The sequence below is a fragment of the Papaver somniferum genome, chromosome 4 (genome assembly GCF_003573695.1).
Source record: "Papaver somniferum cultivar HN1 chromosome 4, ASM357369v1, whole genome shotgun sequence".
Taxonomy (NCBI): Eukaryota; Viridiplantae; Streptophyta; class Magnoliopsida; order Ranunculales; family Papaveraceae; genus Papaver; species Papaver somniferum.
In genome coordinates, this window is record NC_039361.1 from 104,571,688 (window position 1) to 104,597,484 (window position 25,797).

At 35.5% G+C, this 25,797-nt stretch overlaps 1 protein-coding gene and 1 long non-coding RNA gene across 2 annotated transcripts; both read left to right on the forward strand.

Moving 5' to 3' along the window:
- The first annotated feature begins 15,619 nt into the window (after window positions 1–15,619).
- Window positions 15,620–23,829, forward strand: LOC113276235. Its single transcript, XM_026525812.1, has 14 exons — window positions 15,620–16,009; window positions 16,111–16,216; window positions 16,422–16,498; window positions 17,407–17,433; window positions 18,458–18,615; window positions 18,781–18,894; window positions 19,312–19,392; window positions 19,497–19,561; window positions 20,191–20,247; window positions 20,510–20,581; window positions 20,705–20,953; window positions 21,169–21,284; window positions 22,761–22,856; window positions 22,983–23,829. Exons 1-14 carry the CDS (start codon window positions 15,687–15,689, stop codon window positions 23,134–23,136), a joined length of 1,695 nt encoding a protein of 564 aa, XP_026381597.1. The 5' UTR covers window positions 15,620–15,686; the 3' UTR covers window positions 23,137–23,829.
- A 1,209-nt stretch (window positions 23,830–25,038) lies between these two features.
- LOC113276236 lies at window positions 25,039–25,716 on the forward strand. Its single transcript, XR_003324198.1, has 2 exons — window positions 25,039–25,178; window positions 25,417–25,716. It is a non-coding gene; the product is annotated as an uncharacterized LOC113276236 (long non-coding RNA).
- The last annotated feature ends 81 nt before the right edge of the window (window positions 25,717–25,797 follow it).

Below are 25,797 nucleotides of genomic sequence, written 5' to 3' on the forward strand. Positions count from 1 at the left end.
GTGGCTAAAACTCAGTATTTTTGTAGTGTCTCAAGCCCATGCTTGAATGAAATTGGCAGGGAGGAAAGTCTCAAGTTCATGGGATCCGTCCACACGACGAATATCACGCACCAGCAAATCCAAATGGTGATAGACCGCCCAAGAACATAGGAGAGAGCGGAAATACCACGCCGCGGGACATTAATACATCCATAGGGATAAGCTCATTCTTAATCGTGTCGCGAGGACTGTACTCAAATACGTCATGACATAGCCAAAAAAAAGGAAAGCTACCAGCTCCGCTATGTCTGTTTCCCCTTATCGAGGAGGAACACCCTTGCGAGGGCCAGAAAGCAAGGGATCCCAATACTTAATCCAGCAAGAGAAAGAAGCTCGGCGTTGCCCGAACTTGGGTTTCTGATCGCTTTTCACCTCTTTCACATCGTCAGACTCTTCAACAGTAGATGGTTTTGGCCGAGCAGCTTTTATGGCTGATGCCATAAACTTTGAAAAATATGAAACATTAGAGGGAGAATCACGGGAAGCAGACGCGGTAGCTTTACCCTTCCCCTTATCCACCGGGCCTTTTTCCTCACTCGGAGCCTCAGCCTTGAGCTCTTCTGGTAGTTGGTACGTCATGGAATTCGCTTTAGCCTTAAGAAAGCGATCAAGAAGTCCCTTATCACTCTCATTCAGAGACTTATTAAGGCAGCAGCTATCGAAAACCGTATCTCCATGAACGGGTAAGCCAGTAAGTGCCACCACATCCTCTAAGATGGGGGTCGCCTCACCCCAAAAAAACAGAAACGTGTGTGGATCGATCCCCCAACACGCACATAAACGAGTTATACTGTCATGATCCCGCCGTTCTCCGGGTTGGAATAAATGTAATCTATCCATGACTCCCAAGCAACATGATACTCAGAGGATGAACGCAGATTGATCGAAGGTAAAACATAATCACCCCGATGAACCGCCAGACGAGGCGCATCTTCAAAGGAAGGAATAATAGGGGACTCTGCTTGGGGACAATAAGCCAGCCTTTGGATCCGGATGGAGGAAAAGGATGAGGATTTAACATGCGCGCCACCCAGATATCGTCAGCCGGGAAAAGAACGGTGTCATCGTTTGCAGCGGGTGGTCGTATCTTATCTTTAAGTCGGGGGTTATTCCTAAATTCTTCAAGTGTGTACGATTCTGGCCTGGGAAGCGAGTCGCAGATGGGCGATTCGTTAGACATGATGAGAAAAAGAGAGAATGAGGAGAGAGAAAAAGGGGGAAGTGAAAAATGAGGATCCAAGAGCGAGGTCTCCTCTATTTATAAGGAGGTAAAAGAAGGAGCAGTTACTAGGCAAACCAGTCACCGTAGCATCCCAAGGGTCGTGAACTTAAAACTTCCCATAACTTCCAATTGTAACCGGCGCATCAACATGTGACTGCTGATATGGTCTTCGACCAGTCAAACAGTTAAGGGACTAATGTTGATACATGAAAATAACCAATCATATACAGATGGCCCCTTAGCCCATAAAGGGTTCCGTTTATGGGAGGATGAACTAAGAGACTAGGCCTAACCCACTAAGGTGAGATAGTTCTATTCCACCCAAGGTTGCATAAAGGTTGGTTGGGCTTTGGTCCAAGAAGAAAGCCCTTTAGGGTTTAGTGTTAACTTAAGGAAAGGGAAATGGTAGTTTAGTAATATGTTAATTTTATGGGCACTTACCATAAGAGGGTTATTATAAAAGGGAAAGAGAGGACACTTCTTGATGTATAATTAATTCTCTATTACTTTCCGTAAACCTTTCTTCTTTTTGGGAGTACTTTCTGTGATTAGGGCTAGTTCCTCCTTCCCACGTTTTACCTATCAACACTCGGCCAACCCCTGTTCCCGCTTTTGCTCACCTCGGTTTCTACATGATGTACTTGAAATTACGGCCATTAGTATCTTGAAGATGAAGAGATAAGCTTTTGTTTCATGAGAATTGAGTTTAATCCTGCAGCGTTATGCTCGTTTTGTGAAGGTTGATTTACCTGGGAAGTGGCTTGAATGTATGAATAGATTGTTTTTTCCTTCTCACCATCTAAAATAATAAAATATCGTTACTTCCATGGTCATTGGATTAAAATGATTCATGTATGTACCCCTTTTGTATGTCTTTCCAAGTTTTTGTTAACGGGTCTCCTACTCAGCAATTTTTGCATTTTAGAGGCCTTAGAAAAGGGGACCTTGTGTCCTTTTATATTGTTATTTTGACTCATTAGGTGGTTTCTAAATTAACTGATAATCATATTTGGTTTAAACTTTTAACTGCTTTTAGTGTTGCTAGAGGAACCCCAAAGGCTTTAAAATGCTTGTGTGCTGATGATAGTATGATCTTTTCTAAAGCTGCACACTTTAATATTATTTATTTTGTAAGTGGTTGTTAGAGAAGTTTTGAAGGTGGTTTGGGAAGAGTTATAATTTAGGGAAATATTCTCTAATTACTTCTGTTAATATTAGTAAGAGAGACGTTAAAGGCATGGCTTGCACTTTGGGAGTTATATGTACAGTTCAATGCCCGATAATTATCTTAGGGTCCCGATAAAATTTGGAAGATTGTGCTCTCACTCCTTTTTTAGCACTGCATGTAGGATTCACAATAGATTACAAAGTTGAAACGGTAATGTGCATAACTTTACTGGCAGAGCTACTTTGATAAAGTCTATTATTAGTCTGCGTGTAATCATATTATGAACTCCATAAAACTTCCAAATAAACTTATAAACCAGATTGATCGGTATATAGGGGACTTTTTGTGAAATATAACGAAATCAAAAGAACAATTCAGTTGGTTGGAGGAATTTTGTTTTCTTTCTAAAATCCATCGTTGGTATTGTATCTAATTATATTATGAACTCCTTAAAGCTTCCAAATAGACTGATAAACCAAATTAATATGTATAAAGGGACTTTCTGTGGGAATATATGATCAAAAGAACCATTCAGTTGGCTGGAGCAAAAAAAATTCCGTTGTTGATAGTGGTGGTCTAAGTCTTAGATATCTCACTGAAAATAATCTTGATCTTTTTAGTAAGATGGCTTGTGTAATTGCTGATGTTGAAGAATCTATGATGTCTAAAACCCTCAAGATTGAGCATTATAAGATTGTGAGCTTGTGGGAAGATGAAGCTACGTTTAAGTCCTCTGCCAGTTGAAAAATTATGCTACATACTTGGAATTACATCATTAGAGATGATATAAGGTGGTGTGCTAGTAAAGGTGCTAGCATTAGTCTTTAGAGGGATAAGTGGCTCAGAAATGATCTTAACTTGATGGTTGGTGATGTTATTCATCACAATAGAAAAAATAGAATATTGAAGCTATATCGAAGTTCTCTTTAATGATGTTTTGCATGAAATTCAGTATATTCCCATTCTCTTGTTAGACTCATTGAGGGGGAAAAATAAAGATTGGCCATTTACTTAGTCTGGAGATGTATCTGTCAATAATGCTTACCTCAACTATGCAATCAAAACTCTTCATTTGTGTTTAACAAGGCTTAGAGATTTATCTGGAGTTTTTGTCCCAAAAACTTTATGTCATTTATTTGATTTTTGGGTTTGAATTGATTGAATGTTAGTGAAAGATTGCATATGAAAAGGTTTATGGATTCTCCTTCTTACTACTTGATGTGATTTTAATTGTTATATAAAACTACTAATAAAGTTCGTTCAACTCAGACTTGTGAAGATTAATTTTAGACTTAAATTCTAATTACTAAAACTAGAAACTCAAAAGAAAGTTGATATCAAGATTATAAAAAGAACTGAGATTAAGGATTCCACCATTCTTCCATTTTTATGTGATTCAATCAACAATAATCATGCAGCTCATACATTCAAAGTGTACCTAATTATATTGCAACACGTAGGTTTTCAGAATAACAATTGTAAATCGACAGTATGGGGAATCAAAAACCCTAGGCTAAGCATGCACCATCAAAACAAACCACAATTGCTTAACAAAAATCATATTCAAAGCAAATAATTATAAAAAGAATCACATAAATTGATTAAGTAGAAATTACCACACAGATATTGGAAATATGGCTTCCTCCGTCACCTCAACAATGAGGTTTATCTCCTCATATTAATCACTTGCTCAAAATATGTGTTTAGAGCTCAAAAGTGTATAAAAAGAGAAGAAATGATAACACAAAGAGTTTGCAACGGGTATAGGTGTTGCAGACTCAGTGTTACTGGGAAAACAATACAACTACATTGTCGCAGAAGAAACAAATTTCTTAAGGAAAAGATAATGGTTTTTCAACGACGGTTCCGAGGCGTCAAATGTTCCTCTTCAGTTATGCAGCAACAAAAACTTTTCTTCAACCTCTGATTTCTTATTTCTCTAGACTTTTTTCTCTTCTAAACTTTCAAAACTTTTGTAAACTATTCTGGGACTCGAACCACCCTTTTATACACCACAACAACCCTAGACAAGCCAACTAAATCTCTGTTTCTCTTTTCGTTCAATTCACGACAATAATCTATCTGCTAATTTGATTTACACGTTTCTGAGATGTACAAATCCTTCCAAACTCTCTATTAAATGGATATGAATCTTAGGAGAGTTTATCTACTCTTTAATCTCACAGAATTTCCAAAAATCAGTCCAATAAAACTCGGTATCTTCTCATCCATTTTTTTAGAAAACCGGGTTATCTATCCCAATTCAGTTGAATCAAATACCCATACCGGAATTGTTTAGCCCTAACAAGTCCAGCCAACCAAATTTCGCGATTGAATCTCTCCAAAACATCCCCAAAAATCGAACCCAAATTCTGCCCGTGACTACAAATATTTTCCGCCAAATAAGGATGGCAATGGCGCGGGGACCTTGAATCCCATCCCCTACACCGTTCAAAAAACCAAAACACATCCCCTACCCGTTCCCCGTAAGAATGGGGCGGGGACGGGTATGGGGAATCTTCGTAGGGGATGAATTTTCCATAGGTTACCATAAAATTACAATAAATATTTAGAATTTTGTAAATAATAATAGTTTAAAAATAATTATAATGTTTCAAACAATAATAATAACCTAAGCTGTGCATTTCAAATTTTTAAGTTTATAATAACTAACTCAAACTGAAAAATAAAGGAAACAATTGATCCACAATTAAGTATTTGGTTCTTTTTAATTCTTAGTTCCTCACTGTTAACCATCTTCCTCCATGTTAATCATCTCATCATATTCTTCTTCATTATCTTCCCCAAAAAGTTCCTCGTTCAGATTTTAATCCACCTACTGAAATATAAAGAAAATGTATCATATATAACCGCAAAGAAGTATTTAAATGTAAAAATTTCTTTAATACAACAAATATTCTTTTACCTTTCATCTTATCCCACAACCAATCTTGAGTGCACATCAGAGCTTTCAACGTTTTCGTATGAAGTCGATTACGTTGGATACTCACAAATCTACCTTCAGTGCTAAAAACAGATTCTTAATCAACTGTAGGAACTGTAATCGCTAAGATATCTCTAGCCATACACTGCAAAACCGGATATTTGATTCCATTTGTCTTCCACCATGCTAATAACTCTGACTTAACAGTACTAGTCGGAGTGTTATTAGAGACAAACATTCAAACTTATCCAAAGGATCTACGTCATCATCAAAACCATGCATCTCTTATCAAGAATTGGATGAAAAATCACTTTGGACAATTGAATTATCAGCAAATACTTTCAGTTCATACTCTTTAGCAAAATCAAAACATAAATTGCTTACTCGAGTAATTTCGAAGTCTAAAAAAGTTGGACCATATATTTGCGAGAAGTAAAACTAAATCAATTTCATATTAAACCTTGGATCCAACATAATTTCTACTGCCATTATCCCATTGATCACCATCCAATACTCTTGAAATTTTTCTATCATACCTGATGCCATTTCCCTTATCACATCAAATTTAGATTTACTCCACACGTCTAATGACAATCTAATCTCACAAATACTTGGAAAAAATAGATTGGTTGTAGGATATTTTACTCCAGAAAACTTCTCTGTGAAGTTATAAAATATCTTCAGTTTATCACACATCTCCCTTACCAACAACCAATCTTCTTCACCGGACAAATACTTATATTATGGCTCGTGTTGCTTTAGGCGAGTGGAGACCCTTTAATACTTAATAGAGATATTAAGCATCATACATGTAGAGTTCCATCTAGTCTCACAATCAAGAACTAGCTTATTTGTACATGCAATATTTAACTGACAGGCAACCTCTTCGAATTTTCAACTCGTTTTGGTGTTGCTTTCCAGTAAGAAACACTATTACGAATCAACTCAATTGCTCTTTTAATCCTTGCTTGACTATGGGAGCTAGTATGTGCGCAAAGAACGCATATGAAACAAATCTCCACCCTGTAGTAATGAGTTACTTGACAATTTTTCCAAGGTATTTTTGATCAGAAGATCGTTAGTGGTGCAATTATCAACAGTAATAGTGGTTATCTTACGATAAATACACCAATCCAACAGACATTCCATCAATGCTTCCGAGAGGACCTCAGCTGTATGTGGACATGACACATACATAAACCTAGTACGAATAAAACATGTATTAGCAATAGAAAAAACATCTACATAAAATAACTAGGTATACATATTCGTACCTGATAATTTGGCTTTGTAGGATCCACGAATCATCGATAAAATGAGATGTAATGACCATGTATCCTTTCTTTTTTTTACTGATCCACATATCAGTGGTTGATGCAATTTTTCCTTGATGTTTCTCTAAGAGTTGCAACTTTTTCTTCATCATATATTTTGAAAATGTCACTTTTAATTGTGTTTCGGGATACCACCTTAAACAGTGGTTTGAGTGAATTTGAATATCGTCTGAATCCTTCATGTTCGACGAAGGAAATCAGATATTCATAAATAATTACCATGTAAGTGAGCTCCTTCCTGGAGACAGATTGATCAAAATTGTATGTTCTAAGCTGGTTTCGCCCATCTTTTTTTCTACTCGGAGTAAGTATTGTTTGTTTTATGTCTGGCTGTTTAAATCGAGGACATCTTTTCATATGATCATGTAGATGCTTTGTCCCATTTTTGCTTTTTTCTTCTATTATCTTCTTGCAATGATCGCAAACGGTTTTTTTTTTTTTAAAGTGACTCCAGACTATGGACCTTTTCCTCCCTGTTTTTGCTTTGGTAGCTTCATCCTCGGCATTGGCGCCATCACCTGTATTTGGGTGTGTAGTATCTGTTGGAAAAAATACGGTTTTTATGTGAATAAAAAGTTATTATAAAACGGTTTTTCAAAATAATTAAAAGACCTTCCAAAATTATCTCTTTTTTTATGGGGTAAGTTTAGCTTATATATATTTGGATTGGCACTAGGGTTTTGATATATATAGAAAAACCTCTTTCATATCCCCCGGTGTTGAGTACTTCTTCTTCGTTTTTCTATGTTTGATACGAGGGTTTTAAGTGCTAACGATTCGTGAGTTTTTCGCTGCCAAGTTCTAGATAGAATAAGGTTTGAGTGTGCTCTTCAAACTTTATTGAGATTGATGTATCTTGGAGGCAGATGTCCAGTAGGGTTATAACAACATCCTTTTTGGAGTGTAGCAGGGCATTCTTGTCTTAAGGACATTATGTTGAACATGCGCCTCAATCCACCATTACCAGTTTCTTCTTTCTATGGTGTTTAGCAGGATGTTCAAGACATCAACAATTAACTAAAGGAGAAGACACAAAAAATCAGATAAGTGCCTCTTATATTATTTAGTTGTTTGATCAATTTTAATTGTTATTCCCCAACAGTATCATTTGATTGAAGTTGGACGTCATTAGCTGGTGGAGGCGAAGTTGGAGTTGTTTGGACATGGTCTTTATATTGAGATTCTTCAGTTTCGTCTAGCATCAGTGTGATGATCATCTTGTTACGACTTTGGAATCACCGTAATTGTATACACATAAATCATTAAGATAAAATAAAGAGTAAAAGATTCATAATCACAAAAGGTCATTCTATGTATCAATTTTCTAAAGATTCACATCATGACAGTATACCCAATACGAACTACGGAGTTAATAAGAAGACGAAATAACCAAATATTAAATCAAAAATCATTTATGTTCTTACAGTAATAAAAGAACTCACAAAAAAATATCGTTTGTGTTTCAAGAAATCATTGGATTCATGAAAACATGTGGTCATCATCTGTTCTTACACCATGGGTCCACTATGATCTCATACCCTCGTTTGCTTTCTTATGTTTGTACTGTAAAAATGGGTCTACTCTTATTTGAACATTGAATTGAATGAAAAATCATCAAAGCTTCGGTATAGAATTGGACTAAAACACTATATAATTAATATTCCATGATCAATCATCAGTAACATAAGTTGTAAAGATTAGGGAGTTATGAGGTATCCTTATGAACGTCGTTATCCCTAATAAGCATGAACACCGAAATAATAAACAAAAGCGATATCAATATATTTTTATTATAAAAGTATGAACCCTAAATGTAATAGGTTATGGTATTGAGCGGGGACCTTGAATCATTACTTTCGGAGATTCCCCGCCCCATCCCCGCATCATTACTCTCGAGGATTTCCCGTACCCGGTCCCGTTTATACGGGTAAAACCCTAACCAATAGGGGTAGGTTCCTACGAGGATGGGTTTGGGTGGGGCAAATTGTCATCCCTACCGCCAAAATATGTTTCCGAAAATGAAGAAGAAGGTGGATTGCCCCCATCCTTTGCTGGCCCCTTTAGCAGTTGTCAAAAGTTTCCTTTAGTAATTTTTTGGGTGCCTATATGAATTTTCGAGACAATTTTTAGAAAAATGTGTGTTCCCAAAATACACCTACACATACATAAAACACCATAATAAGTACAAAAATGAGCACTGACAATATATAGAATTGAGACAAATCAAACATCTATCAAATGCCCCCAAACTAATTATTTTCTAGTCCTCGAATAAATCTATTCAACAAAATAAAATCTTAACTCATTGTCACAAGCATCGGAATTGCACTTAGCGTGTGGAACAAGCATTTGAACCCCTAGGTGGCCCTAGTGGCCGAGTTATAGTCTCGAGAAGGTATACAAGAGGTGTACCCACAAAAGCTTCACTCCAAACGATGGCTACCTGTGAAGAATATATGAACGACACTAAACAATCTCCTTAGTTGGCATACTACTCATTTAAATTTGCTATGGAGGAATTACCCTGATTTAGATCCAATTATTGTACATGAGTTTGCTCTCAAGCGTATTAAAATCCATATATAAGTAAACAAAGCTCTACTCAGACAGCCGCACAATGGACATCAATATTCAGAATCAACAAACCACATAGATTGAGAAGATGGACAGTGTTTCCCAGAATGTTGACTACGGTGAACAATGTTTCCCATAATATATCTATATGAATGTCAATGCAAAGATGAACACCAATAAATTGAGATACTGGTCTGAATCCTGATTCTAGTATCAACTCAGCTGGTATTTACAAGTGCCCCAATGGTCGATCTATATACTGAACAATTATAATTTTGTTTTTTTTTTCTCATCACTTTTTTTTTTTTTGAGAATCGACAACATGATCATATCTTTCGGTTCCAAGCGCATGCTCCTTGTCAGCAGATTAACTGGTTTTTCCCATGGATCCTGCATTCCATACTTGTTAAGGCGACAGAGACAGGGAGAACACAAACATATTGCTATCCAAGTGTCAATCAATTTTTATTTTTATTTTGGTATTTTTTTTAATAAATAAATAACAGGTCTAAATAAAAAAACAATAAAAATAATGATCTTGACCTTAATCACTCTACTTCATCCTAGTGGCAATATCAAGGCGATACTAGTATCACAAAAAATAACTTAGAGAAACACATAAAGTTTGCAAAAATAAAGATAGGACGTGATATGGTGACGACAGCGATATATAGTCACAACTATCGTGTTATTTCTAACACCTGAGCTCCGTCCTTTTATGAACGAGCTCTTTAGTTAGATCCCTTGACTTCTTCCATCCACTTAGATTGGTTAGTGTTATCCTGAATTGGCACAAGTTTCTAGGCTTCAAAGTTTATTTATATATTGCAACTAAAAACTAATTAAAAGTTTCTCCCTTACCCAAAATTTAAATCTAACATTGTGCTTAATGTTTCTGATGAAAGAGCAATACCAAAAATATAGTAAAAAGAGAAATCAATAAAGAGAGAAGTCAGAAGATAACACCCGGGGTGAAGCATAACAATCCTTTTACGAAGAATAAGTATAAAAATAAAACACAAATAACAAAAACCTATAAAAACTACTAATATATGACATACAACTGCCTTGATGGTCAATCAACTCCAAAGGAACCTCCTCAACGTCACCTGTAGGAAAAGACTTTGAAATGGGCTTTGATCTCTGACCGTCAATCTTTGAGGAACTACCACCATATGGTGTCCCAATTTCATCAATGCTATGAGGAAAAACAGTGCAGACCATAAAAGAAACGATCCACCGAGAGCGTAATTTTTTGGGGAATAAATGCAAACAAGTATCGCATACAAGAACTTTTTGACTTGGAGAAAATTGATTAATTTTTTTTCCAGGTTAAACCTTAATTTATCATCCTAAACGATTCTAGATAGAAATTCGGGCAATCATACATATATGCATGGATGATGTTTCTCAGGGTTTACTTCATTTGATCGTATTTGTCGCATTTTGTTGCCCTTCAGAGATGTGTTCTAGGCACCATGGAGAGCAGGGACATGAGAATTCCAATAAAAAAGTCCAATAAGTAACCTCTATAGTTAATTTGTGCGTTTAGCCAGATACCAAATGTCCATTAAAAAATAATAATAATGATATTCATTAAAGCCATGTTGGAAATTTCAAGGCTACTGTCGTTCAGGTATTTCTAAGTTACTTAAATTTAGGCGCACTGCACTGGTGGAAGAGCGTAAGAAAATGACGATTGCCATGTGAGAGAGCCATAATGCTTTTGCTCATACTATAGTCAGTTTTTATCAATCATCCAAATCCGATGTACGACCATTTCATAAGATATTATGAGAATTGAACTGGACCAAATTATTCAAGTTTGTGTCCTAATTTAGTGGAAGTAAAATCGAACTTGGTTAGAAAACCCAGATATATTCGTCGTAAAGACTTTTCTTTTCTGGAAAACGGGTTCAACTGATTAAAATCCAAAAATACGTGAGTTTTGTTATAAACATGTAATTATGTTAAGAATATTTAGGGAAAATTCCGTTTATTACCGGGATGTTCTTGTGTCTAACCTTATAAATAGATGCTCTAATGGTAGTCTATTGTGCACATGAATAAGATTTCTCTCTCCTTCTTCCTCTCCACTTTGTGTCTCTTTCTCCTCTTTCTCTATATTACAATACGTCATCATCGCGTAGCTCTAATCACTTGAGCAGATATTTTTCTCTAATTTATTTATTTATAATTTTATATTGGTTATTTTCACAAAAGAATCCTCGTACATTCAAAGACTTTACGGGAGCAATAAACATTAGGGTTTTGTTTTTACGCGATCATCTCTTTCATGATCAATACAGCAGGCTTGATTTCTATTTTCCACTTTGGTTTTATGACCCCTCGTAACTCAAATCTAACATATACCGACTCTTCCACTATTAAATTTATTTTTTCAATCATGAAGTTACAGCTTTTGTACATGGTGTAGCTATTCTTTTACGATCATTGAAAGCGGCTTGGTGTTTAACAGTTTTGATATTTTCCGAAACTATTATAAGCAGTCTGGCTTTCTCACGACTGTGTTTTATCTCTTATGTAAAATAATGTCGTGCGTCCTATAAGAGCTATGTTAATCGTGATTTTGTTAATCGACCACCAACGCCACCATATCATGGCTATACTGTCCAATACTATCTATAATTTTTCTATTACATTATTATATTAGTTGGTGGTTCAATATCAATATTTATATGCTTGACCTGTTTTTCTTCAAGGGACCACTACTACTAACACTTATTTTTCCCTTGTGCAGATTAGTATTTAGTTGGTTAAAACCATTAATCTTAGACAGTATATGCACAAGCACAAGCACAAGCCGAGCCCGAGACATCAAAGGTTTTCTGTCATAATTGCTATACGGTACCAATTTATTTTAAACTTAATTTGGTTTCCTTTATTTTTTTAATTCTTTTCATAAAAAGAAAAAACCATTGAACCGATGGTTTACGGTTTCTATTCCTTGAATGAAACCGTAATCATCAAAAATTGGTGGTGTTGCAAACTTGATTACTTATATGGTAACAAATCATATGCATAGTTTTCATAAACCTCCGGCCAATTAAGTTTGGTATCTTTTGTCTATTGGACGAAGATCATGTGATTTATGGTTTCTATTTATTTTTACTTTTTAAAGAAACCATCTATCAACCACAAGGTGGATTTTTCCTATGCAATGACTAAGGCGACATTTTTTTCTTTTGTCTATGCAATTTTGGTGTATGGTATATATACTAACCGATATTGGTTTTCTCCATTAATTCAGTGGGAGATGTTAAAATTGGCATTCTAAGAAATTTTAGCCATTTTGACGATAATCATCTAAACAAACCTTTATCAATCATGGTTTTATTTTTCTACTAATAAACCATTGTTTTCCATTTCTTACGGGAAACCATGGATTCCTTAATAACGAAAATGATCTCTTTATCTTCTTAAAAAGAATCATATAAGCCAATTGTTTTGTATTTTTTCCTATCGATCCTAAAGGGATATATAAAATATCGTTATTATGATATTAACAATTGCAAACACCAAGAAGAATTGTTGCATTCTTAAGGGATATTGAGCATTTTTTCCCCTCATGGTAAATCTCCAATATTTGAAATAGTTCAACTTGTAATTGGAATTGGACACTAAAGATCAAAGGGTGCGCACCCGGCTTGTTAGCCAATATCGTTAGTCCTTCTAGTGATTATATTGATCTTGATTTAACTTTCTTTTGATAAAGAAAGTGTCCATCACTAAATCTAAATCATTATCTCGTTGGCCCTTGAGGTCAGAAAGTTATTGGAGATTTGTTTGCATATTTCCAATGCTTTTGGTTTTGGCATATAATTTTTATTTTATTTTTTATTCTTCCAAAAGCAATCCATGGTTGGTCATAAATATGTATGTCTATCACGACTATGTATATTTATTTATTTTTAATGTCGAAAGACATATTTTATAATAAAGTATATGTCTCGAATTAATCGGATAATACTTCAAGAAACTTGTTTTCATACATGAGACGAAATATTTCCGCCATAATCAGGGGAGCTATACACTACCATATGGTTGTGCTCATTAACTTAATAGTTATATAAATTTCTCCCATATCATGATCAAATCGAAAAAGGCTATCATCTCATATAAGGCGCAAAAATATTTCATTATGCTTTTAATAAGCTTATACCTCTTGGAAAGGAAAATTCAGTCACATCTATAAAAATTGTAGCATTTATAAGAGGCTACAGATAGTGCTCCAATAGAGTCTACCAAAAAGTTCCACATTTTCATAGTTCATATTTCCTCACTGGAAGATGGAGAGATTATATTGCCTGCGGGCGCTGGTACCAGCAATTCTTTGAATTTTTTTTTCTTTCAAGATATGCATACACTTGAGAATTGTGTAAGATCGTCATTAATATGTTGTCGAATATTCATATAAAGTAGCTACCGAAAATCGACATATGTGATTGGTTGGCATACAATCCAAATTAGAGTGGATTGATTTATTGATTAACGTAATTTTGGATCCAAGACTTAACACCTTAAAAATGCCAAGCCTATTAATTACAGGTTGGTGTAGTCATATTGCGTTGTTATACGGGAAATATATTCGTTGTAAAAAAGATTTGAGGGTTTTATTTGTTTATTTATTCTCAAACCCTAGGATTGGTTCAATAATTGTTCTCTTTATATGATACATGTGGCGTGGTAGTCCCTGAAGGACTCGTATGTGGTTGGAGAACATATATGAATTTAAAATCCTTATAGGATTCAAATTATAGGCAGCCACCTGCCTCGACTATATCAGGTTTAACAATCCTATTTATATATTTTTTTAGAAATTTGGTACTAAATCAAGAATCCAGATTAATTAGTTGATGATATCAGCTTTATAGGTCTCTCGAGGAGTCCTTAAAAACATCAAAATCCACGCTTTAGCAGCATAAATTGTATTTTAAATCTGCAGTTAGAATTATGCTAGTTTAAACTTGTCTTTTGATGTAAACTAGTTATGATTTTGATGCTTGTTTTTGTAATACTCATATAGTTGGGTTAGCATCCATAAATCGTCAAAAATTGTACTATTTTCCCTTCGTTTCAGGTTTTGTCCCATGTGGTTTTCCTGACAAGGTTTTAACGAGGCAACATTTCGCAGACGATGAAGTTTTATTCAAAATGTTGAAATTGTGCTCTTTTTCCTTCGTCCATATTTTTTTTCCCATTGGGTTTTTACTGGAAAGGTTTTAGTGAGGCAATTTAATTCAACATGGTGGTCATCCAAGGGGGAGTTGTATCAATTTTGGTTATTTGGTGGATTCCCACCATTAACTAGGTCATTTAAATTTGTTAGACCACATCAACATAACTATCTCCTATTAATTTGGTTATCATTCTGATCCATACAAGATATGACTACAAATTTTGTACACCTATGGTACTGTACATGCGTATTTGCACTTTTTTGAAGAAATTACATCAGCTACTTCTACAAATCATCTTCGAGAAGCTAGTAATCCAAGAAGCAAGTCCTCAATGTATTTAAAGAAGTGTGAAGACTCGAGAACACTACCATTAAAAGACTAACATAAAAGAAGACTTCATCAACTGGGAAATTTCTCACGGAAGCATTGCTATCTCCAGCATTCAAGAAATTTGTTTATCAAAATTGGCTCGACTCGAAGATTTGCAAGCCAAGATTTAATTGAAGTACTTATCTGGGGGAGAATCAAATTAGAAGGTATTTTACTGGACTATAACGTTGTACTCTTTTTCCTTCATCAAGGTTTTTCCCATTGGGTTTTCCTTGTCAAGGTTTTAATGAAGCAACATTTGCGTGTCCAAATCTTTTCTAAGTTTTCTCAATTGTACTCTTTTCCCTTCGATCAGGTTTTTGTCCTTTTGGAATTTCCTGACAAGGTTTTAACGAGGCAATTAGTTTAGACACAATGTCATTAGGTGGAGTGTTATGAACGTGTAATTATGTTAAGAATATCTAGGGCAATTCCCGTTTATTACTGGGATGCCCTTGTGTCTAGCCTTATAAATAGAGGCTCTAATGTTAGTCTATTGTGCACATGAATAAGATTTCCCTCTCCTTCTTCCTCTCTACTTTGCGTCTTTTCTCCTCTTTCTCTATATTACAATAAGTTCCAACTCCAAATACTAATATTGCTAATCAGTCCCCCGAAAAAGGCTCGAACCAACTGGTCCCGTTTCGGTTCCAAATGCATTGTCGGATTGTGGAATCCGACAGGTTATTTTTGTAATTTTTGGGCCACTCCTTCTTTCCCTTCATTACACACCCCCGGAATCGCCCAAAACCAATTTCAGCAGTTCTCTCACTATTTTGACTGTTCAAACTTCAAACCCCAAAACGTGCTCATAATTTCCCTTCCATCATCAAAAATGGAAACCCTAGAAGAAGAAATCAAAATCCAACATTTCACTGAATGGTTACGAGCAAACAAAGTCGAATTACGTGGTTGCAAAATCAAATACTGTGGACCTAATAAAGGATTCGGTCTTTTTTCTTCATCTCAAAACAGTACTAGTCCAATTTTACTAGTTGTGCCATTAGATTTGTCAATAACACCAATGAGTGTACTGCAAGATCCAAGTTTAGGGCTTAAATGTAGAGCTATGTTTGAACAAGGTGAAGTTGATGATCGTTTCTTAATGATTTTATTCTTAACTGTCGAACGTCTTCGCAAGAATTCATTGTGGAAGCCGTAAGTATTGGAAAACCCTTTTTGTTTTTTTCTTTTGGAATTTTTTAAAAGGTTTTATGTGAAGAAAATGAGGTACTGATCTGCGTTTGTGTTGTGTTTAGGTATATTGATATGTTACCAATTACATTTGGGAATCCACTTTGGTTTACTGAGGATGAGATTTTGGAACTTAGAGGGACTTCTTTGTATAAAGCTACCCAATTGCAGGTAAAATTACGCATGCATCACTGATTTGACCTCGATTCTGTTCTCAACAATGTGTGGAGGGATTTTTTGTTGTTTGAGTGTCTTTTTAAAAAAAAATCTGATCCTGTCAAGTTTGTTGCAGATGGATGTTTATGTTTGAGTCGTTCATTTTGGGTTTGTGGAATTGTTGTGTGTGTGTGTTACTGAAATCTGGTTTGTGTTACAGAAGAAAAAGTTGGAGGGTTTGTATGAAGAGAAAGTGAAGGATTTGGTTATGGAGATACTTGATGGGGAAGCGGAAAGGTATGTGAACTCGGCATCTCTTTTATGATTCATTTCATCAAGCGCATCCAAACTGTTCACCGTAACTTTTTCAACATGAATACTTAATGCAATAAGGAAAATTACATGTGCCGATTTTTTTTTTTTTTTTAACATAGAGCGTTGATACAAGGACTTCCTTTTTGTTGAACCCGGATCACTGTCCTTATAACAACATACATCAAGGGGAGATGTTTAGAAGCTGTGTGTAGTGTAAAATATAAATAGATTGGAGATACATTCCACATTTAACATTCAAATATTGTCACAAGGCTACATAAGTCCCAATCTATCACAGTAAGATATACTGCATTGTGATTTGAGTTGAGCGATCACCTGACATGAGGTAATTTAATCCTTAAGATACTTGGAACATAATAAACAGAAGGCTAATCTATTTTAAGAATAAATAAATACAATAAAGCAAACCCATTAACTATACCCGATTCAGAGGAGCGTACTTATGTTCTGATGAGAGGTTTGTGATCCTCAAATACATGCAAATCATATTTTATTTCTGTTGCTAATTAGTTGAACGTGCTCTTGCACTTTAGATTACTCTATCCAGAGCTTCTAGTCTATTTATTTGACTACCACTATATGCATCACTACTAGGTTGACGCCACTAGCTGTGCCCCAATCCATTGCTATTCTTTGTCATGCATTTTGTGCTGCATATGTTTTCATAAATATGCATATGGACCTAAGTTGCACCATTACAGTCATTCAAATGCTTGGCTGCCAGTTTCAGTTTGATTTTTTTAAAATTAAGACAATTTAGTGAAAGTCGCATACCACCAATCTATACATCTTATGATATTAATTACTTCTGTCTTCTTAGCTGGATTAGTTACTAAGGATTTGTTTTTTTTTTGCTCTTCTTTTACCAGTGAAGTGTGTTACGAGGACTTCCTTTGGTATGTATCTTCTCACCAAATTGTTATTCCGCATTCTATACCACATTTATTTCTATCACGTGCCAACAATCTTTTTAGCATACTCTTGAGTCTTAGCTAGTAATCTGATTAACAAACTTGAAATTGAATGTCTTGGCCAAATTGAGCATGCCAGTTTGATCCTATGGCTTTTGATCATTGATTGAAGTTTTATGGAATTTACAGATTGATATTACTGTAATGTGAAGAAATGCAGCAGTAAACTAGTAGTCGTTATTGGCTTATTGCAAGACGAAATGTAAGCATCCGCAGATTACTAACTAACTAAATAAATAAATAAAAATGAAGTATGGTACCATTTAGACTCTGAAGTACTGGGCAGACAGTATTTAAATCATTTGGTATAACTGTGTCTCTTAAACATCCTGCATCAAAGATTGATACTTGGGCTTATAACCTCACTGCAGTTATGAACTATGGTATTTTATCAGTTAGTACGGGACAATCTATAGTAGCATCCTCCTGCGGCGGTTAGTGTTCAGGCTTATATCTTTATGCATTTATGAAAGATATTTTACTTTAGTGCTTAAGTAGCTATTACTAGACAATCTAAACTACATGTGTAGATGATCAATAGAGAACTGTACGGATTTTTGTCTTGCTATAGATAGTTTCCCGCTTATGACTTCTGACTTTTTGACTCCCAAGCATGTGAATTGTGATGGCTAAGAAAAGTATAAAGGTTCCTTGATGCTTTTTTCGTTATTAATTTTTGATGGTAACAAAAGAGAGCTTGAATATAAGTTAGTTCATCCACTAAATTTATTCAAGGAAAAATTTAATAATTTTTTAAAGCTTCCCCAAATGACATGGCTGCTTAAAATGGACTAATGGAGTAGCACATAAAAACTTCCATGACCAACTTTTGCATTTTAGCTGGCAGGTTTTTGTAAACTAGTTTGGCCTAAGTACTGTTACTTATATTGCATATTTCATTCAAATGCAGCTGTAATTGATATTTTGTTCTCCAATGGCATTATGATAGGGCGAACTCCATATTTTGGACACGTGCTCTAAATATACCTTTCCCACATTCTTACGTATTCCCGAAAACCTCAGAAGAAGAAAATTGTTCCGTGCCCGTGGACACAGATGGTGGCATTATCACTTCAGAAGTTTCGCCTTCTTCCGTGGATGAAAATGGTGCGATTTTCTTTTTCTTCATCTTTTTTTCCTCACCTTCTTCGCTTTCAATTAATTTTACCTTTCATCTTGTAGAAATTTGAAAGGTAGGGAATAATCGCTTGGCTGAGTTGTTTGTCCATTTGTTGCTCAAGCGCAACTAACATCATGTAAGTTTACATTTAGGCAGCCGTGGTTGTGAACTTGCAAGCGGAGTTGCTGTGAATGCAGTAAACTCAGCACAAGGAGAATCCGTTTGGGTCGAGGGACTTATACCTGGCATTGATTTTTGCAATCATGGTATGTAACTAAAGCAGAGAGTTTCTTAATCTGTATAAAATCTGTTGTTACCATGTTTTAGTATTTTTCATGATTTCCATGAGCCTTCCTTGTGTTTCGCGCGAAGCAGCGCATCACTTTTATCTTTATTTATGTAGACTGTAATTCTGATAGGAAGCCAACTAAAATTCTGAGTATTTGGAGGATAAACCTCAAGCCTTTGGATACCATAACGGTAATGAAAATTATGAGAAAAAAAGCCTTTTGAGGTTATATTTTGCTCAATTCATGGATATCTTTTTGCTGGGTCAATAGGTGAAGGCTAATGAATTAGCCTATGCATGTTGTATAGCATTTGAAACTTAATGCTCAATTTTATTATAACCGTTGAAGTAAAACTAGTCAAATAGATGATTTCTCAATTTTATTTTGTTTCAGTAATAAAGTCTGCGACAACATGGGAGGTTGACAGTTTGGGATTGACAACTGGAGTTCCTGCATCTATGTACCTTTTGTCGGGTGAGTTTCCAATCATATAAGTTATATAATTGGTTTTACAATTATTTTTAGTGTATATATTTTGGATAGGTATTATTGCTGACCTATTTGTATCATTTCGAAAGATGAACAGGGTACAGTCCAAAATGAGGAAGAGATATGTATAAGTTATGGTGATAAAGGAAATGAGGTAATATTGTCCTCTAATTTAAAGGTTCCTTTTCATTTTTGTTCTCGATAAATTTCTTGAATACATATAGCAGATAAGAAACTGAATTTAGTAAGATAAGAAAGCAAAAATTGCATACATTTGCTTCCTTGTCAGTCCAGTTGGTACTTGGCATCTTAGAAGAGAAGCTAATATGTAGTTCTTCTGTATCTTTTCTTAGAGGCAGCTTTTTGAGATTTAGCTAAAGCAGTTTCTGTTGATTTAGTTGTAAGAAATAAGGCTTTTAAAGAGATCATAGAGAAGCAGAGGGGGAAGGCTGTTGCTACAGTCTCACTTCAACCACAGTTAAATTTTTCAGAATCTAGCCATTTCAAATCTTAAAACTCGTTGACATGCATTCCTGGGAAAACCTCATTCATACGTTTTCTAAAACAAGTAAGTGAGAACATAAGACGTTAAAATGAAAACGAAATGCTAAAAAATTGTACGTGTGACCATTGTCAAACACTAAAGAAGCTCTAACTCAGAATAAACCTGTCTTTATGAAGTTATTTTCTATTCTCCATTGACTAAAACATACTAATAGAGTTACAATCCTCACCTCCTTAAAGCGATTAGGTTTCTTGACTAAATTTTCTTGTTTGCTGCAGGAGCTACTGTACCTTTATGGATTTGTCATTGATGATAATCCGGATGACTACCTCATGGTAATTCCTTTTGCAATGTCTCAAGCAATTTCTGGTTATAAATTTCTTATTACGCACCGTAATTTATTTGTTATTGGTGTGGGGTGGTCCCTTGATTAAGCTCTACACTTTGCGATGCTAGTCATTTCCTTATTTCGTAGTTTCCCGCAAAAGCGTTTTGTTTAGGGATGATGAAACTTTAAATATCATGTTCATATGTATTCTTGAAGTAAGAAACACACATTAGCATAACATATCTCTGGGCCTGGTTGGTGCAACACAGGTCCATTATCCAGTAGAGGCGATTCAGAGTGTTCCTTTTGCTGATTCAAAGGCACAGCTTCTAGAAGTACAGGTAAGCCTTTTCTTAGTATCTTAGTGGATGAAGTTTGTAGACTTTAACATTATATAGGTTAAATTTGTATGTGCTGTGTTTATTTCTTATAATCTTTTCTCATAGACCCAATTTGTTTTGCAGAAGGGTGAAATGAGATGTCTTTTGCCTAGAAATTTATTGGAACGTGGTTTCTTCTCAGAAAGCTCCCCTAAAAATGAAGATAATATTCAACGTGGAAATGATAGGATGTGCAGCTTTAATTGGTCTGGTCAGCGTAAGATTACTTCATATCTGGATAAACTAGTTTTTCCGGAGGAATTCTTAACTACTTTACGGACCATAGCCATGAACGAGGAAGAGCTGTTTAAAGTGTCATCACTGCTAGAAGAGGTTTGTTCGCCTCAAAGTATTAGTCATTTTTTAGATGCTAAATGCAGAACCTTCTAGTTACAACAGCTAGTTGTAGCTTGTTAGTGAAATAATTTGATTGCTACATATATGATTGAGGTCGGCTAAATAAACAAATTCATTCAAGTATTTTTATGATCTAAGCTGTAACCCAATGACCTCAGACCTCAGTTATCTTAATATCTGCTTTGTTTTAGCTTGTTGGAAACGAAGAGGAGAAGCAACCATCCGATACCGAAGTTAAGGCAGCAGTATGGGAGGTTTGTGGGGATTCAGGTGCTCTGCAGTTGCTTGTCGATCTTCTTCAAACCAAGTAATCACCGAAAACTCTTTGATCAATTATTTGCTTATAATTCTTCAGATCAATTATGCTTAGTCTTTGAATTTCGTTGGGTAAAGTCTTTCTATGTTATAGAAATTTGGGTTGGTATATCTGGGGAACTTGCACATGAAAAGTTGAATTAACTGAACAAATTCATAAATCTATTTTAAAAAGTTCCCGATGTTATATATGTATATTAGGTTCCTCTGTATTATTATTTTTTGGTTGTGAATTGGGAATATGTTACCAAAGGAAACCAAGGAAACAACAAACATACTAAAACAGAAACAAACTAAAACAGAACAGACTGGAGATGTTGGTGTCCCCTAACTAAGCACCAGGTGCCCTAATAAGGATATTATCCAACATCTCAGAAAATTCAACGCTGACGAAATTAAAACAGAGTTTTGACACTTTAGACTATCTAAAACTAACCAGCAGTTATGCAGAGAAGATGCCTTAGCTTCCTTTGCCAATTTGTCTGCAACTTTGTTACCAGACCTTTGATTAAAACAGAAACCCCAAAACTGATCACAATCCTCTAAAACATTCACTGCCTTCTTAACTACCCCTTCATTTTGCCATTTCATCAAAGATTGCTGCCCTTGAGTAAAAGCTTTGATCCTCCCACAAAAGTTTTAAAGCTTTAAATCTCTGGCCCATTTTACTCCTTGCAACCAAGCTAAAGCTTCTGATTTTTCAGGATATGAAGCTTTGAACACTCCAGACTTAGCTCCTTTACTTTCACCTGTAGAGTTTCTAATGATTAGCCCAAATCCTGAATCCAAGTTAGCTGATGACCAAGATGCATCGAATGTAATTTTCAAGTTGTTAATAGCAGGTCCTTTCCAAGGAAAGAAACTTTCAGTTTCATTGAATGTAATTTTCAAGTTGTTAATAGCAGGTCCTTTCCAAGGAAAGAAACTTTCAGTTTCATCGACTACAACTTCATTCATAATAACATTCTGACTAGAAGTAGGAAACCAGAAATATAGATATCTTTGAATTGCTATGGAAGTCTGCAGTGAAGTGCTGGTTTTATTGTTAGATTCTTGTACACCTTTCCTTCCAAATAAACCAACACTTTGTTGCTGCTATATCCAGGCTAGGAAAGTTTCCTGAATTTTTTCCTGCATTCCACATCACAGTGATTGATAATATACACCAGTCATTATATCACAGTGCATGAAACTGTTGATGTAAAACTCATTTTTTTTTATGAGAAAAAGCCAGCACTTTGTAATTTCTGCATTTTGTCGTCAATATCATTACATTGGTAAATGAAAAGCAACCTTGACAACTACTTAACTAACAAGGAGGTGCCTTAGTTTTAAATTTGCTTCCTCTTACGTGACTACTAGAAGTTCTCCATATTACGCCACACTTCCGTATATGATTTTTCACTTTTCACTTGAAAGCATATACATTTAAGCACTTCGGTGGTTTAATGTGCTTTCCATTTGCAAGGATGATGGAGCTTGAAGATGGTTCTGGAACTGAAGCTTCTGATACTGAGTTGCTTGAAAAGGCTTGCGTAATAGAAATCTCCGAAGGGACTATGAGGTATGTCAACCCTCTGACATGCCTATCTTAAAAATGTTTCCGTTCGATAGTTAGTTACATAACAGGTATGACAGGTTATTCCTTGCATTTTCCCCCGACGTACTCACAAATTTTCTGAATTTGCAGACACGATGCAGAAAATGTTACAAGTGCAGAGAAGTTGATCAGCAGAAACAGCTGGTGCAGTATAATTTATCGACGAGGGCAAAAGCAACTTACACGCCTGTTCTTAAAGGAAGCTGAGCATGGCCTGCACTTATGCTTAAGTGAACAAAATTGAGTACAAAAGCGAACAGCTTCCAAGTTTTGTTAGGGGGATGAGAAACGAAACTTGATCAGTCTGTGTATCAGTATCATTTAGGAAATCCAAGAATTACAGTTAAGTTCCCACACTTTTTGGAATTTGAGAATTGATAGAATCCACCATTTCTATTTGAGGATTAGTTCAAGGTTTGATCATATAGTTCTGGAAGTGTCAGGCTCAATTTTAACCAGTCCCGGACTCTAATAAACTTTTTTTTTTTGTTCAACTATAGATAACCTTTGACTGAGATGTGTATTCTCTTGGATCAGCTTTTTTCTGTAGTATGAACTTGTTAGAAGTCGGATCAGCAGCCTCTTAAGAAGTCTTATCCACACTAATAAAGCAAGTAAAGACGCCTATGTACACTACAAAACCTCTTTTTCATTGCATTAGTCATAGTCATGAGTCATGACCCATATAAACCTTTATGACTTGGTGGTTGAGTGCAACTGGTTTGATTATAAGAAAGGATGATTCTGGATTGACCACAATAAATCCCAAAACCGGAGGTGATCCAATGGCTTTTAGCAGCCCTTCTAGCCGGAATTTTGACTGAGGGAAGAAAATGCGATCTCCATTTGTGTATGCATGGATCTCTGAGCCCTCAAATTTCATATCAGTTCATGTGTATCTCTATAATAGCAAATCTGGTGATTTTAAAGATGAATGGATCATCTATAGTTAGGTAATTTAGGTAACCCAAAATCCAATTATCCACTTTTATCCGATTAGACAACCCACTGATGTTGTAGGATGAGAAGAAAATTAAGGATTCTCAGCAAAGTCCACTTTCTGCTTTGCACGCCAAAACCCCAACCAGAATTCCAAATTCTATCTCTAATCTCTCGAATTAGGATTTAGGTGGTGGACCGCCGAGTGTGGGGCCGCTGTAGTAGTGGCTACACAATTCGTGATCACGACTTTCTCCTTCTTAATTCATGGGAGCCACTAATGGATGTGATGCAGCACATTGCACATAGTCAACTTGATATCCAAGACGTTTCTTAGGCCTCGCTTACTGGTTGGCTTTTAAAGGTGTCTTCTGTTTTCTACGCCAAATCAAAGGAAAATTGTTCAGGAATCACTACGTGGCCCGGTAAATTCCTACAGCGTTTTCTTTTTGGGATGGTTGAAAATGATCGCGAGTTCCAAAATGTCATTAGCAAACTTGATACCTTTGTTTGTGCAGAAGTGTTATTATCAGCTTTTCAGAAACTAGCTGGATTTCTTTGATTAAAAAGAAAAGCAAACTTGAATTTTTGGAGAATACGTGTTCCCACCATTTTTTTTCTTCATATGGGTTGGTAACCAAAGATAATTTAGATCAGAAAATATAGTCAAACTCCAATTTGGTTTAGTTGCTGCACCTGATTTCTTTTTGGTAGTTAGGACTTGACAAGCAAATTACCCATTCCCACGTTCCCATTTTCATTATTATCTCTCAATCCGATAATCCTCATCTCTTGGTTATGTGATCACAAAAATATCTAATGAAAACCCTTTTTGGTAAATTGAACGTAAAGAAAGTCTTTAAACACGTAACACATGATCCAAACTCACATATTTCGTGTCATTGAACTCCAACTCCCATTTCCCACGCATATAAGCAAAAACTGCCAAAACACCTTCATCTTACATCACCCCCCACACCTCCACCACCACCACCACCTTTCCATTTTCCTTATTTACACACAAAAACACCCTTTTTCTTATTCTCTTTATTAATTCTCTCTATTCCTCTCATCTCATGGCATACAAGTCAAGGGAGAACAGTGATCATCAAACAATGAGCAAAACGATAGTAAGAATAGCTGATGAGGTTTCATGGTGGTGTGCTCTTTTATTAGTATCTCTAATCTTGTTAACCACTTTCAGACAGATTACTTCATCTACCATGGCAAATCCAACAGATATGATGATGATGGGAAGGAGTTATGAAGATACTCGTACTCATAATAATCAGTTCTTGATGGGTGGTTACCATAAACCATGTGAAGAAATCTATGTAGTTGGTGAAGGTGAAACATTACATACAATTAGTGATAAGTGTGGTGATCCATATATAGTTGAACAAAATCCACATATTCATGATCCTGATGATGTTTTTCCTGGTCTTGTTATTAAGATTACTCCTTATGCTGTTATTCATCATCAAACCATACTCTAGCTTATAAACTAAGCTAGTCTATAGAGGGCTAATTAATTTCACTTTATATTTCCGGTATGTAACTTTTTTTCTTTTTTTTTTCCCCTTAGGTAACTTAGGTGAATTGCAGGATGGATACAGGCAATCAAAATTGTATATTTACACTGTAAATTTCAAGTGAAGTATTTGCATGCTCTTTATTATCTTCTTTACTTGCATAGTCCTAATAATAATAAACATCAGAACTACAACAATCTCAATCCATATAGGGGGACAATATGGCATGTTGGGTTGGGACAATTCCCCACGCTCTTCCCCTAATCCACCCCTAATTATTTACAATACATAAAATTAAATATTGTGCACACACCTATGTTAGTGTTAATTTATATTTTTATTCCATTGGTTAATCGACTGGCTAGTCTCCCTAATTCTTACCATATGTGTTAAGAATTTCGTCTCCTGCTGGTAATCACTAAAATTAAACAAAT